This window comes from Muscardinus avellanarius, assembly GCF_963383645.1.
Source record: "Muscardinus avellanarius genome assembly, chromosome: 2".
Lineage (NCBI taxonomy): Eukaryota > Metazoa > Chordata > Mammalia > Rodentia > Gliridae > Muscardinus > Muscardinus avellanarius.
Window position 1 is genome coordinate 83,236,145 of NC_137787.1, and position 15,395 is coordinate 83,251,539.

The 15,395-nt window shown below is 40.8% G+C and overlaps 1 protein-coding gene across 3 annotated transcripts in view; it reads left to right on the plus strand.

The window, feature by feature from the left end:
• The window catches only part of CACNB4 (calcium voltage-gated channel auxiliary subunit beta 4), a gene marked incomplete at its 5' end in the record, with an annotated part of 279,573 nt that overhangs the window by 218,476 nt on the left and 45,702 nt on the right, over window positions 1-15,395 (plus strand). For 2 of the 3 annotated variants that reach the window (XM_080690244.1, XM_080690245.1), the window contains 2 exons: window positions 12,737-12,856; window positions 15,245-15,367. In XM_080690244.1, the coding sequence (XP_080546370.1) occupies window positions 12,737-12,856; window positions 15,245-15,367 (243 nt within the window). Of the gene's footprint in view, window positions 1-12,736; window positions 12,857-15,244; window positions 15,368-15,395 lie in introns of those variants that run through there. The other variant, XM_080690246.1, reaches the window with a different exon arrangement.

Below are 15,395 nucleotides of genomic sequence, written 5' to 3' on the forward strand. Positions count from 1 at the left end.
CATCCCTAGTACTTAAAAAAAAAAGAATCAGGCTGGGAGGTATAGCTTGGAGGTAGAATGCCCCTGGGTTCAACCCCTAGCTTGAGAGAGAGAGAGAGAGAGAGAGAGAGAGAGAGAGAGAGAGAGAGAGAGAGAGAGAGAGAGAGAAAAGAAGAAGAAGAAGAAGAAGAAGGAGGAGGAGGAAGAGGAGGAGGAGGAGGAGGAGGAGGAGGAGGAGGAGGAGGAGGAGGAGGAGGAGGAGAAGGAGGAGGAGAGGGAGAGGGAGATAGGAGGGAGGGAGGAAAAGCAGATTGGTCATTTCAATGTTATTTTACTCATAAGGGTTAAGTCAGAGAGGACTTCCTTATCATTTTAGCTAAAACTGTCCTGATTGGGGGTTTGGCTCTCATCCTTCTCCTGACTTCTCAGAAGGTCTGATAAACATCTTCATTTCTAACTCATGACCTGGAAGTTTAGCATGAGTGACTCTGTTGTGCCTAGAACTTGAAACCAAACCAATAGCCTTGTGGAGGCTTTTGTTTTATTTTTTAATATGCAGTTTTAGGCTGTTGCCCAGGCCAGCCTCAAACTCCTGGGCTCAAGGGATCCTCGTGCTGGAGCCTCCTGAGTGACTAGGACTGTAGGTGCACACCACCACACCAGACTTGCCTCCCATAAATTTTATTTAACAGCTCAAATAAGCAATATTGCTGTGGCTATTCTTGTATATACATTTATACATACAAACCTGATATAGGCTACATCTCTAGGGTAAATTTCTTCAAGTAGAACAATTTGGTTGTTTTGCCTAATTACTTCCAAAAATATTTTGCCAATTTACATTTTAACATATGTAAATGCTGGTTTTATTGTGTCTTCACTATTACTGGGTATTATCAGATCTTTTGATCTCTACCAAACTAATAGGTTAACATAATATCATATTTTAATTTATATTTATTTAGGAAAGACACAGAACATCTTTATACATATTTAGTGTATATTCTATTTCTTTTTTCTGTTTCTTGACTCTCTTTACCCCATTTTCATTTAGATGAGTGAAGTGGTAGGCGGTTTATCTTTTTCTTATTAATATGTTAGAACTCATTGAATATGAAGAACATTATCCCACATTACTTACATGACAGTTTTTTTCTTCCTTATCACATTAACTTTGATTATTATGTTTTCCTAGATGATTGTTTAAAGTCTTATGTAGTCAAATTTATCATGTTTTCAAAAAATTGTGGACATTTTTTAAACCTTAGCTATATTTTCTGCTAGTGATTTTGTGTGTGTATAAAATTTGCCTTTATATTTCTCCTTCTGAAATTCATTTTTATATAAGGCATGAAGTGGGAATTCATCTTTGGTTTTGTCCATTTATCTAGCTAAGTTTCCCAGCACTACTTATTGCATAATCACTCCAATGGTTTGAAGGATTTTCTACACCATAATTCATCTCCCATATTACTTAAGGGTTGATTTGTAGACTTTATGCTATTTCATTCATCTATGCCAGTGCCAAACATTTTTAACTTCTGTAGTTTTAGAATATGTTTGCTTTAATCATTATTTAGAAAGCTAATTTTAACCCTTTATTCTTTCAACATTTTTGAGCAGTTTCTGAATATTAATTTTTCCAATAAGCTGTCATATCCTCTTGTCAAGTTTAAGTTAATTTTGTTTTTCACAGCTCTTCCCGACATGATTTCTAGCAACATGTAGAGGCAGGAAGTGTTCTCTTACAGGAAGTCCGGGCAATACTAGGGACTCCCTGTAAAGTTTTCCCCTTCCACTTTTATCCAGGAGATAGCTTTGAGCTCTTATAAGATGCAGAGCTTTTTTTTTTTTTTCAAGTAACTCCAGGAACCTTGAAAACTGATAGGATGCAATCCCTGCCTGAAATGAGGCTTTACTGGGGTTCCCACTGCATCTTTAGCCACCTCTGGGGGAAGCACTCTGTTCCGGGGGAAGCACTGCTGGGGATGGAACCCAGGTCTCCACCGGTGCTAAGCACACGCTCCACCACCCAGCTAGACGCCAACTCCCACACTGCTGCGCCGATGACATGCCTGGATTCTGTTAGTGGCACACAGGCATTCCCTCAAGGAGAAACTTTAGTCAGTGAAAAGGTCATTCCAAAGAATTATTTAAGGATGATTTTTCATTAAATAGTTCCCAAGGCTACAAGCAATACAGGTGAGGTTCAAGTCCTTTTTCTTATCTCTTCTCTTCTGAAGCAAGCTATATTATTCTTTCTTTATCTGATAGAAGAAAGTCTTTTTAAAGACTCTTGTGACTGCCCGAAGCTACTTTTTTTTTTTTTTTTAGGAGAAACATATATACTGTTGTCATATCTCTAATCTGACTCTCAAGGAAATAGATCACCATGTAAGCATGGTGTTTTGTGGACAGCTTTGTAAACCTCTCTGGGGGAGCGTGAGAAGGAAGCATTTCTCAGTCGCTCGCTTTTCTAGCAGGGTCACAGAAGTCCAACTTTACAAAAAATTTAGTTATTGCTACACGTGTTTATCGACATAGCACTCCTTACATCCATATCCAGCTCGATGCACTCAATATCAAAGCCGCATTTTGCTAAAAAGCATCCATACAAAATAGCCTTTGTTTTTGTGTTTTTCCCCCAAAGGTAGTGAGTTGAGCCCAGTGAAAAAGGATATTTAGTCGGGCGTGGTGGCGCACATTTGTCATCCCAGCATTCGGGAGGCTGTGTGCCCAACTTGTAAGGGCACCTCAGAATCATCTACCAATATGGGGAAAACCTCTAACATTAGAGTTTCAGAGAAACTCACAACCCAAAAGCTTAATAATCTAGAGATAATGTATAAATGTGGACATGATAAATAGGTAATTTCTTTATACTTGTATTGGGCTTGTATTATAGTCTCACATCATAGAGTAATAGTGACACACATGCTCCCAGCACTTGGTGGCTTTTCCTCCGATCCTTCCTCACTCCCCCACCCCCCAAATAAATAGAATATTGAGATTGACAATGGTATTCTCACATATGTACAAAATGTCAATGGAAGTGATTCCTTTCTCTTTTTTTTTGGGGGGTGGGGTACCAGGGATTGAAGCCAGGGGCATCCTACCTCTGAGCTACATCCCCAGCCTTATTTTTTATTCTTTATTTTGAAACAAGGTCTCACTGAGTTGCAAAGGGCCTTACTAAGTAGCTGAGGCTATCTGCAAACGGCAATCCTCCTGTCTCAGCCTCCCAAGTGTTGGGATTACAAGCATGCACCACCACGCCCAGCTTCCTTTATGTATTTTGAAAAGCATTCTGGCCAGGCGTGGTGGCACACGCTTGTAATCTCAGCGCTTGGGAGGCTGAGACAGGAGGATCACACAGGTTCGAAGCCAGCCTCAGCTACTTAGTGAGGCTCTCAGCAACTTAGTGAGACCCTGTTTCCAAATAAAATATAAAATAGGTCTGGGAGTATAGCCCAAAGGTAGAAAGCCCCTGGGTTCCACCCCCAGTGCAACAAAAAGTTAAAAAAAATAAAATTAAAAAAAGAAAGAAACACATTCTGCAGTTTACTTTCCAGAATCTCAGATTGATGGCCATCATCCTAAAACAGTGATATTTTGGTGAATAGTCAATATTAACAAAACATTATACTACTTTGTTTTATTGAAGGAAATTAAAATATTTGACATTCTAATGTTTTGCATCAGATTTTGTAGGGGAAATTAAAAAAAAATTTTTTTTTTTTTTTTTTACCTGTGCCTTCATGCCCTGAATAATGACCTAAGTGACATGGTGGGGTGTGGTTCTCATTGCCAGTCTGAGCCACAGATCCCATCTGCACAATGGGAATCATCAGAATCTGCTTCATAGGGTTGGTATATAATAAAACCCATGCGTTAGTGATTCATATAGAGCAGGGATGAGTAAACATTCTTTCTCTTCTCCTTCCCTTTATGGCCTTTTAGGAACCTGCTCCCTAGCTACTAGTGGCTGTTTTTTTAAGCCTAATAAGGAAGCCTTGTCAGGTTACTGGCTGACCTGGGGCTCTAGGCCTTCTGTCCAGTAAGTGTGAGCTGCTGTAGTTTGAAACAGAGTTCATCTTATTCATTCAACCACTACTTTTGAAGATCTTCTATTTATAAAAAAAAAAAAAAACACCTAGGTACCTTCAGGAAAAGTTAACTTGTCATCTCAGATATAATTTTCACAGTTTCCTGTTCTGCCAATGTGGTAGAAATGTACACATTATCCAGGGGTCTAGATTAAGGCAATGAAAGCTATAGCTTAAAAAATAAAGGAAAAAAAGAAAAACTCATAACTCATACTATGAGGGTGAGGTTACTATTAACATCACAATAATGAAGTACAACATTGGTCAATTAACCACACATCCAAGAACTTAAAATCACAGAACACAGAATAGATAGACCCTGTTGGGAGTACACATATGTTTCTACAAACTCAATGCCCTGCCGTGTACCTCTACAGGCCCGTGTACTGCCAGGTACACGCTAGCTGAGTTTCTAGCAGAGAGCTCTCAGCATGCATGGTGAAGGGAGTGAATGATAAGAAAGAACATCCTAAGAAAGGAAAGGGCTAGCCCTTCAAGAAAAAAGACCCCTCTGCCTAAGGGCAGCCTTGTGAGTGAGCCATTCACCCACCTCCCCTGGGATTCCAGGAAAGTCCCCAACAGAGGACCTTGTTCCTTCTGCACTGTGGGAAAGTGCATAGTTGAGTCACTGCCAGCTCAGAGGAGAGAAATAGGCACAGGTCCATTGGGAGTGATAAGAGTCTTTGAACATCCTACTGCCACTTAGTCCACTTAATACAGCGATTAAAATACCAGCTTTATAACAAGTTCAATGTTCACTTGTCTAATCCAGCAGGGAGACTGACATTTTGAGTGTCTACTACTGCACAGCCCAATATGCCAGTCACCAGCTACACGCAGGTGTTTAAATTTAAATTAATTAAAGCCAGGCGTGGTAGCGAACGCTTGAAATCCCAGTACTTGGGAGGCTGAGATAGGAGGATCGCAGGTTCTTGGCCAGCCTCAGCTACTTAGTGAGGCCCTCTGCAACTTAGTGGAGCTGGGGTCGTAGCTCAGAGGTAGATTGTCCATAGGTTCAATCCCCAGTACAGCAAAAAAAAAAAAAAAAAAAAAAAAAAGAAGAAAGAAGAAAAAAGAAAAAAAATTAAATTAATTAAAAGTAAATAAAACTTTACAATTAAAATTTTAAATTGAAAAGTATAAGCCGGGTGTGGTGGCCCATGCTTGTAATCCCCGCGCTTGGTAGGCAGAGACAGGAGGATCGCACAGGTTCAAAGCCAGCTGCGCTGGCTTAAGAGACCCTGTTTCCAAATAAAAATGTGTAAAAATAGGTCTGGGAATGTAGCCCGGAGGTAGAAGGGCTTCCAGGAACCCCAGTACTACCAAAAAAAAAAAAAAAAAAGTATATAGGTCTCCTTAGTCACAGTTCAGGTGCTCAATAACCACATGTAGCTCTTGTCTACCATATTAGACTGAGTCTATAACAGAACATTTCCATCACTGCAGAAATTCTGTTGGGCAGCTCTGGTTTAATATGTACCAGCATTATGCATGTATATTATGTTGTCCATATAATTTCTTATTTGTCCTCCAAGATAACCCTGAAGAAAGGTCTCATTCTTATTTTGCATATGAGGAAGGACTCTTAGATAGGCTGACAGTTCTCCTCTCAAGTAGCAGCCATTACAGTGCCTGATGAGGTATGTGTGGGGGTTGATGTTTCATGAATGGACAGCTTATCTTAGAGACCCAGGACTGTTGGACTCTGAAACCCAACCGTTCCAGTAATAGCAAAGTTCTGTTCTTGTATTATTGCATTTAAAATCACTCATTTGTAGACCCTTTATTATTCTTGCTTTAATTTAAGGATATGTCTAAATTCTAAAATCGCTTATAAAATGAGAAAGTTTAGAGCTGTTTAAGCTGGGCGTGGTGGTGCACACTTGTAATCCCAGCATCCGGGAGGCTGAGACAGGAGGATCCAAGTTCGTGGACAGCCTCAGCTGCTACTTAGAGAAGCCCTTTGCAATTCAGTGAGACCCTGTTTCAAAATAAAGAATAAAAAATCAGGCTGGGGGTGTAGCTTGGAGGTAGAATGTCCCTGGGTTCCATCCCCAGCACCACATACACATACACAAAGATAAAGTTTATTTCAGTTTTAAAAGGATAAATAAGTGGATGCCTGGGGCTAGAGATAAAAATGGTGAGTGGCTGGCTGAAAATGGGCACAAGGTTTCTTTTGAGGTGGTAGAAATGTGTATGTATATGTATATATGTATGTATGTCTATGTATGTGTGTGTGTATATATATATATATATATAGTATGTGTGTGTGTGTGTGTGTGTGTATGTGTGTGTGTTCACTGGGAATTGAATCCAAGCGTTCTCTACCACTGAAGTACATTCCACCCCCACCCCACCCCCTTTTTGGTTCCTGGGATTGAACCCAGAGGAATTCTATCTCCAAGCTATGCCCCTAGTGCTTTTTATATTTTTATTTTGAGACACGCTGAGGCTAGCCTCAAACTTGTGATCCTCCTGCCTCAGCTTCCCAAATCACTGGGATTACAGGCATGCACCACTGTGCCTGCAAAATGTTCTAATATTAGAATGTGGTATAATTTGTATTCTATAAATTTATTAAAAACTTATTGAATTGTACAGTCAAAATGTGTGAATTTTATGGTATCTAATTATACCTCATTAAAGATATTTTTGAAAAAGAAGATATATAGTCTAGAATTCTGGGACAGCCAAAGATGTAACGTTGATAAGCTGCCAAACCTTTAATTAGGGAATCAAAGATTAATTGCTTACATTTCCTGAATTTCCCCTGTGATGGTAAAAAAAAAAACCCAAACATCTGGAAACTCTGCAAAGGAAGCAATCATAAGGAAATTGATACTCAGACAGTTAAAATAACTGTCCAAGATCCACAGTCAACAAGAACTGGTGACAGTGTAAACCCAGGGCCATCCAGTGCCAAAGCCGATGGCCGCTGACTCACCTGCATCGTGCATTTCTCAGTGAATGAGGAGCCCATTCACCACTTTCCATCTTTCAGTATACATCAGTAAATGGATATCCCAGTGTTTCTATCAGCATTTTGCATTTTGTACTGAATGGGAAAGTGATGTGGAAGCTGGACATGGTGGCGCACGCTTGTAATCCCAGCATTCAGGAGGCTGAAATGGGAGGATTGCAGTTTGCGGATGCCTCAGTTACTTAGTGAGGCCCTCTGCAAATTAGTGAAAAAAAATAAAGAATAAAAAATAGGGCTGGGGTGTAGCTCGAAGGTAGAATGCCCATGGGTTCCATCTCCAGTACCGGAAAAAAAAAAAAAAAAATGATGAGGTTAGAAACTTTTTCCAATATTGAATGTAAGTAAAAAAGAAAGCCTGGGTCTTATGTTGATATTATGTGTTATTTTCTTTTAATGTTCATTAGGATGCATTTGTTGCCGCATGTAAGAATGTATGTTGTATATATGTATGTATGTATTTGCAGATAGGGCTTACCGTGTTGCTCAGGCTGGTCTGAAACTCCTGGGCTCAAGTGATCCTCTTGCCTTAGCCTCCTGAATCACTTAGACTAGAAGCAAACATCACTGCATCACTGCACCTGGTTAGGATGCATTTTTATTTGGTGTTTTACATAACCATATATACACACGCGCGCACACACACAGTCTACCTTTGGTGTAGGTGGTTTTTTTGAGACTCCAAGACAAGCCTTGTAAGGGTATCTGCTTAAGGTCTTTGGAGGGACTGGTCACTGTCATTCCTTTGGTATATGGGTGAACAGTCAGCTTTAAATCACTTGATCAGTTGAGTAGATCTCTCCTTACCTATTTTATGAGATGAATTTCTGGAAAATGCTAAGTTGAGGGGGTCACAGTTTCCTACTTTGGCCATGGTCTTACAGATTCCATTCCGTCCTGTAATCACCTAGCATTATTTCTTTTTGCATTCTCTTTTCTTGCTCATTAAATGTGTAGCCAGCCTCTGGATAACCCCTGACCTGCCACCAGCGGTACCAAGCGTGCCATAGCTCCAGCCCTTCCCACATTCTCTTTGGTTTGGCCTGTAGTCTCCTCCCAGTGTCCCTGTGGTAGGCTTACCCATCCCTCTCTGCCTCTATAATCAGCATCGATCCTTTTCTTTATTTTTTTTTCTTTCTCCTGGGATATGTCAGTGCCCTCTTTCAACCAGTTTAAATAAAATTTAAAAATAAATAAACAAGAAGCCAAGTTAGTATGGACATAGCAGAACTATGTTCATGGGCCAAGTTTGGGCTAATGGTGGTTACCTCTCTGCTGTCACTAGGACTTTGATAGACAGCCACGATAATTTTTGTTTTCTAAGAAATGCAGATGTACATCGAGGGGGGGAGGCAATAGAATGGATGTTGTAATGATGCAACACCAGTGATGAAAATGGTATCACAGATTTTACCCTTTCCTACGATTCTTAGAAACCAGAAAGTGCACAAGAAGCTTCTGTTTCTACATAATTGGCCACAGTACAGCTTACTAAGTAATTTTGTGATTTGTGCAATCTTATTCACATTTCAAAATAAATTTTATTTGTAGGAGTCCTTGAGTCACTTCTGTGCCCAGAGATGACTGAATGCCAAGATTTGAGTCACTAAGGTGGTTTCAGAAAATGAGCTATCTCCTGGAGGCCAGGGTGGAGCCTGCGTTTTGCCTATTGGACTCACTGCTTTGGTGCCCTCGTGTGAACTGCAGTCACTAGCTTTCCCCACACATGTTCCCCACACAAGGCCAATGCCTCCCTCCTGATGGAGACATCAGAATCGCTGTATGGTCCAGCCGTCCTCACGGCAGCCAGCTCAGCATGTTAGAGTGAGCCCTCACACATATTGTGCTTCCCACAAAGCATTCTCAAGGACTAACTCCAAACTGGTTCTTTAACACACGTTAGGCCCATCATTCCTTTCTCTCTTAGTCTTATTTTGTGCAAGTATACATAAATTTGGACAAAGTATGTGTTCTGAGAGAACTCTCTTTTAAAGAATTTCAAGGTAGCTCTCTTTAGGCAATGAATGCACCTATAAAAACATTCTACATTTATCCCTTTGGTAGGTCTAGATTTTCCCCCAGTAGAGGAAATTCTGCAGAGAAATTTGATTATAATTTGGTTAACAAATACATTTCCTTTGTAAAGGGCACTTTCAAAAATGCTATAGTAAGCACATGGATTTGGAAACATTGCAGGTATCAAATTTATAGTATGTTTTCTATGCAGCAAATACAGTAAGAAGAAAATGGTTGCATTTCAGGATGGTCTTGAAAGTGAGTTAAAAATGAATAGAATCTTTTAATTTTTTTTCTTTAAAAATCAACATAAGTAAGATTGTTCTCAATCTTCTGAGGATCCTCCATACTGTTTTCCAAAGTGGTTGCACTAATTTGCAATAACACCAACAATGTTTTAGAGTTCCCACTTCTCCACATCTTCACCAGCATTTGTTGTTGTTTGTGTTTTGAATGATTGCCATTCTAGTTGGAGTTAGGTGAAATCTCAGGATAGTTTTGATCTGCATCTCCCTGATTGCAAATAATGTTGAGCATTTTTACATCCATTTATTGGCCATTTAAATTTCTTCCTTCATGCCGGGCGTGGTGGCGCACGCTTGTAATCCCCGCGCTTGGGAGGCGGAGACAGGAGGATCGCGCAGGTTCGAAGCCAGCCGCGCGCTGGCTTAGGAGACCCTGTTTCCAAAATGAAAATGTAAAAAATAGGTCTGGGAGTGTAGCCCCGAGGTAGAAGGGCTTCCAGGAACCCCAGTACCACCAAAAAAAAAAAAATTTCTTCCTTCATGAAGCATCTATTTAATTCACTTGCCCATTTTTTGATTGGGTTATTTGTTTTCTTAGTGCTAAGTTTCTTGAGTTCTCTGTATATTTTAGATATTAGTCCTCTATCAGAGAAATAGTTAGCAAAAATCTTCTCCCATTCTGTTGGCTCTCAGTTGAGGTTCTTGATAGTTTCCTTTGCTGTACAGAAGCTCTTCAGTTTCACATAATCCCACATATTGATTTGCCTTTTAGTTTCTTACCATTTGATAAGAATCTACCCAAAAGAAAGAAACCAAACTACCAAACTAATGCATGTGTATCTATGTTCATAGCTGCACAATTCACCATTGCCAAACTATGGAACCAGCCAAGATGTCCATCAACAGATGAATGGATTACAAAACTGTGAGACACAATGGAATTTTACTCAGCCATAAAGAAAAACACAATTACATCATTTACAGGGAAATGGATGGAACTGGAGAACATTATGCTAAGTGAGATTAGTCAGTCACAAAAAAATAAGAAATCATATGCTTTCCCTGATATGTGAAAGCTAGGGAGAAATGGGTAACAGGAGGAACTCGAAATGAAGAAGGAGATTCTATAGATGAGCAAATAAGGTGACCTAACTGAGGGGATGGGAGGGGTAAGAGGGAAACTCTCTCATGATGTACTTAAACAAATATATCAAAGTCAATCACTAAGCCAAGCATGGGAAGGAGGGACGGGGAGGGAATGAGGCGAGAATTAGGTGAGGCCTAATTGGGTGATGTGTGCATGTATGTCTACACCATCTTTTATCCCATTAAGATGTATGACTACAATGTATCAATAAAAACTTTTAAAAATCAAAGTAGGAATGTCAGCACTAAGAAATGGAGATAAAAAAAGATAATTGATTTTGTGATACTGTAATGCTTACTGCCAAACCTGGAGTAAGTTTTATAAGGTCAAGTGCAACTTAGTATGCAATTTGAACCTACTACATACTCTGTGAATGAACCAACCAAGTTGAAATCTCAGCTTCCCCACAGCTATCAATGTGATAGTTGTGCAGAGTGTCTAACTATTACAGGTACAATAACTAGTTATTAGTCAGGGTTAGCCTCTCATGGATCTTGTTTCATTTAACCCTGTGAAGTAGGTGATGTCCCTCTTTTATAGAGGAAGAAACTGTCTCAAAATGATCCAGTAACTTGCACAAAGTTTTTGATAGTGTGTGACAGAATGTAGAACTGGGCTTGCCTGGGAACTCTGATAAAACCTCAAACAGAATTTATTACTGCCAAGAACATCTGTGCTGGGAGTCTTCTATGATAGGAAAACCCATCCTGGCAAGAATGATGTCCTCTACCAAGACATAAAACTATCTTTATAGGTAGCGACTTTATGGTCAACATTCTCATTTTTCTTTCTTTTCCTTCTTCCTTCCTCCTTCCCTTTCTCCCTTACTTTCCCTCCCCTCACCTTTCATCCTTCCCCTTCCTTCCTTCCTTCCTTCCTTCCTTCCTTCCTTCCTTCCTTCCTTCCTTCCTTCTTGTGCTGGAGATGAATCCAAGTGCATGCTAGGTAAGCACTCTATAGCTAAGCAACATCCCCATCCATACAATAAACATTTCTAAGTTAAGAAAAACATTCAAAGGGCCAGTTGCTGCAGCTAGCAATTTTTTAAGTTGTTTTGTTTTGCAGTGGATAGCAAAGTCTCCCCTCTATGAATAGATCCATGCTTTTTAAAAAAGCTTATGCATATCTGGGCATGGTGGGACAAGCCTATAATCCCAATATTTGGGAGGCTGAGACAAGAGGATCACAAGTTTGAGGACAGCCTCAGCAAATAGTGAGATTTTCATCAACCTAATCAGACCCTGTTTCAAAATAAAAATAAAATAGGGTCAGGGGTGTAGCTCAGGGGTCCAGGTTCAATCCCTAGTAGCAAAATACATACATAAAATGCTTGTGCATGATTTATGAAACATGCCAAATCCAACAGTCCTGCCAATACCTCTACTATGTAAATGTCATCATCCATGAAAATATCAACTTCTAATGCCAGCTTAAGGAAACTGTAAGGGTGATGTTCCTTTAGCAGCCAGAAGCCAAGCCTCCTGGGTTGGGGTCTTTGAGGGAGTGGGGGACAATTTTTAACCAGCTGCTCTGGATTTCATCTCGCCTTATGTCATGAGCAATGAGTGATACTGGGTACCCCAGTCCCTTGGCCACATCAGTCAGGCCAGACTTCAGTATTGACCTAACAGCTCTGCCGTGTGTTGGCTTCAACCGAGAACATGCCTATTTTTGCCCTCCAAATGTTTCTGCTCAGTGTTCATGCTGACTGCATACTGGCTGCTGCAGGACAGCGGTTGAAACTTTAGTAATACAAGAGTTCAAGTGTTGACCTTGAAACTGGAAATTGTTTTATTGACATAGGATGCTTCTTTGCTCTGTTGATATCATAGACAAATTGATAATCTGTAATCTGAGACACAGGTAGGATTTGGCTTTTGTAATATGCTGAGTCTCTTTTTCCTTTGCATGTACAGTATATACAAAAGAAAGAATGGAAGAAAACTTCAGTTCCACAAGTCATTATGGGCATAATGTAAAGATCACACATAACTAGAAGCAGGGCTGAATATTCCATCATTATCATTGCAATTTACTTTCTAGCACTTAATATAGTCAAAATATTTTCCTTCACAACACTGCTACCTTCCAAGTAACTCAGATGCATAATTATATTCTGCCATCTAAATTTATATATGCGATGCGGCACAGAGTGTGTACCTCAGAGTCTGTGAAACTAAAGGAGCTCGCCCTAGGATACCGGTCTGTCTCCAACAGCATATGAAGCGTCACCTCACTGAAGCTGTTCCGTGCTTCTTCCCAGGGTTCAGCGGATTCCTACACAAGCAGGCCGTCTGACTCCGATGTCTCTTTGGAAGAGGATCGGGAAGCTATTCGACAAGAAAGAGAACAGCAAGCTGCCATCCAGCTTGAGAGAGCAAAGGTGACTTTCTTCCCTGTCTTTTTTTTTTTGGGGGGGGGTACTGGGGATGGAACCCAGGAACATTCTACCTTCGAGCTACAGCCTCAGCCCTAATTTTTATTCTTTATTTTGAAGCAAGGTCTCACTAAGTTGCAGAGGGCCTCACTAAGTAGCTGAGACTGGTCAAAAACCATGATCCTCCTGTCTCAGCCACCCAAGTACTAGGATTATAGGCTGCTCCACCACGCTCAGCTCTTCCCTGAATTTGGTTCAAACTGGTATGTTGTTTAGCAACCATCAGCTGCCCTCTTCCAGCCTTACATTTCTCTGTAATAATCATTTTCTGACCATCCTGATAGGGCTCCAGATTGCAAGGCTCTTTCTGGTCCATTTACCTTTAAGAGAGGTTAGTAATATGCCCAGGGACCACTTCCTGAGAACCTTCACCCTTTTATGTTTGGGTTAGCACTGAATTATTGGTCATCTTCCAGTTTAGCAATGTGGCAACAGTAATCTAGATGCCCAGTGTTGGCAGAGAGCCTCGTAAGGTCCTAGCCTATGTCCCCTGTTCCTGACACCTCCTTGTCCATAACAAGGCCTTTATGACAGGCCACACATGTGTTGATGCTCTTTGTGTTGCACCACTGCTTTCCTGTTCTTTCTCTAGATTTCAGTCTCTTATCTCAAGTTCAGAATCTTTTCTTCCTCCTTGTCCTCCTCATTCTCCTCATCCTACTTCTCTTCTTACCAGTGATTGAATTTAGTGGTGTTCTTCCACTGAACTACATCCCCAGCACTTTTTACCTTTTTATTTTGAAATAAGGTCGTCCTAAATTGCCACATCGTGGCCCTGAAACTAAGATCTTCCAGTCTCAGCCTCCAAAGTTCTGTGATTATAGGCATATACCACTATGCCTGGCTTTTTTTGTTTGTTTGTTTGTTTATTTGTTTCTTTTTGTTGTTTTTGAAGTGAGGTCTCACTATGTTGCCTCAGCAGATCTCAAACTCCTGGGCTCAAGAGATCCTTCTGCCTCAGCCTCCCAAACAGCTCGGGAAACAGGTGTGCCCCACCATGTCTGTTTAAGTTCTGAACTTTGAGCCACTTAGACGACTTCAGCAAAGATGTATGATAAAAGCTGTAGCCCAAATAGACCTTCATATATTTTTCCCCCTTGTGGGGCCACAGGAAGCAACAAGGAACAGATCGCCCAGTTGAATTTTAGAACCAGAAAGGTCACCAGAGATCTCCCATCCTATGTCTTATAACTTCTTTTCCTAACACAGAGCCTTTTGTCAAGTGAAATTTTCTGCACAATAGCCAGCTTCTCCTCTTGCCCTCCACGCAGGTTCCCAAGCTGTGTTGACCCAGCCTTTCTAACTCTTAGAGAAAAACTCAAGACCAAATAAAGTGAACTCCTTCCCTTTTCTATATCACAATAAGTCTTTTAGAGAGCAGAGAGAGAAGGATGCAAATACAGAAGGTTTCTCGTTTGCTCTGACACCTCCAGCCTCTGTGCTCTGCTTTTGGAAGGGGCTTCTCAGCAGTGGCTGTGAGGGTACGTCAGTACACTCTGCCTTGGGTCCTGCCTCAACTGTTGGCCCCCAGACGTGGTCTCCACACACAAACCTGGAGCAAAGCAGCCAAGAGTTTCAGGACCTTTGTGTCTCATACATGGCTAGTCCTTGTTTTAAAATTTTCTTTTGGAATCTGTCTTGTGGCCATTGCAGCCACCCAAATTTTGTTGGTAGCACTGTGAGCTCAGGCTGGGACCTTGCTCAGCTCCCGCATGGCATCGGCAGCTCAGGAATTATTTTCTGGAAGGACTTTGAATAAAAATAGTTTCAGAACTAGCTTTTGTGAGTGAGGGAGGAGATATTGCATGAAGAGCCCTACCTGCTGCTTTTAACCTAGACTGGTGCTTCCTTTCCTTGTCAGGACAAGGTATTGTACTGCATAGGATATCACAGGTTTTCAGATAGAAGGATATTTCCAAAATATTTATTTTATAATGGTCTTAAATACCTAGAACACATTTCCTGTATCCCCAAGTGGGGAGAGTGTCTGTTACCATTTAAAATAAGTAGTGTTTATTACTAGAAAACATAGCAGACTATCCCCACCCCGTCCATGCTTCCCCAGTACTTTATGGGAAAGCTCCTTATTGGGGTATTAGAAAGTACCCCAGAGAGGAAAACTGATGGGGTTGATAGGCTGGAAACATTTTCAGAATCAACTCTGAAGATTTCTTGATATCACCTGGGAACTCAAGACCCAGCAAAGATCCCTCTTTGAAAGTGATTCCCCTACTGTCTGGTGCTATCGATCATCATATGATATATTTCGTTATGAAAAAATGCCCCTTTCTATTCCTCCTCCCTCACTACTTATTCTGTGGTTTTTATCTCTAGTCTAAACCTGTAGCATTTGCTGTGAAGACAAATGTGAGCTACTGTGGTGCCCTGGATGAGGATGTGCCTGTTCCAAGCACAGCCATCTCCTTTGATGCCAAGGACTTTCTACACATTAAAGAGGTAAATGTAGGACATACTGCATCCCCAG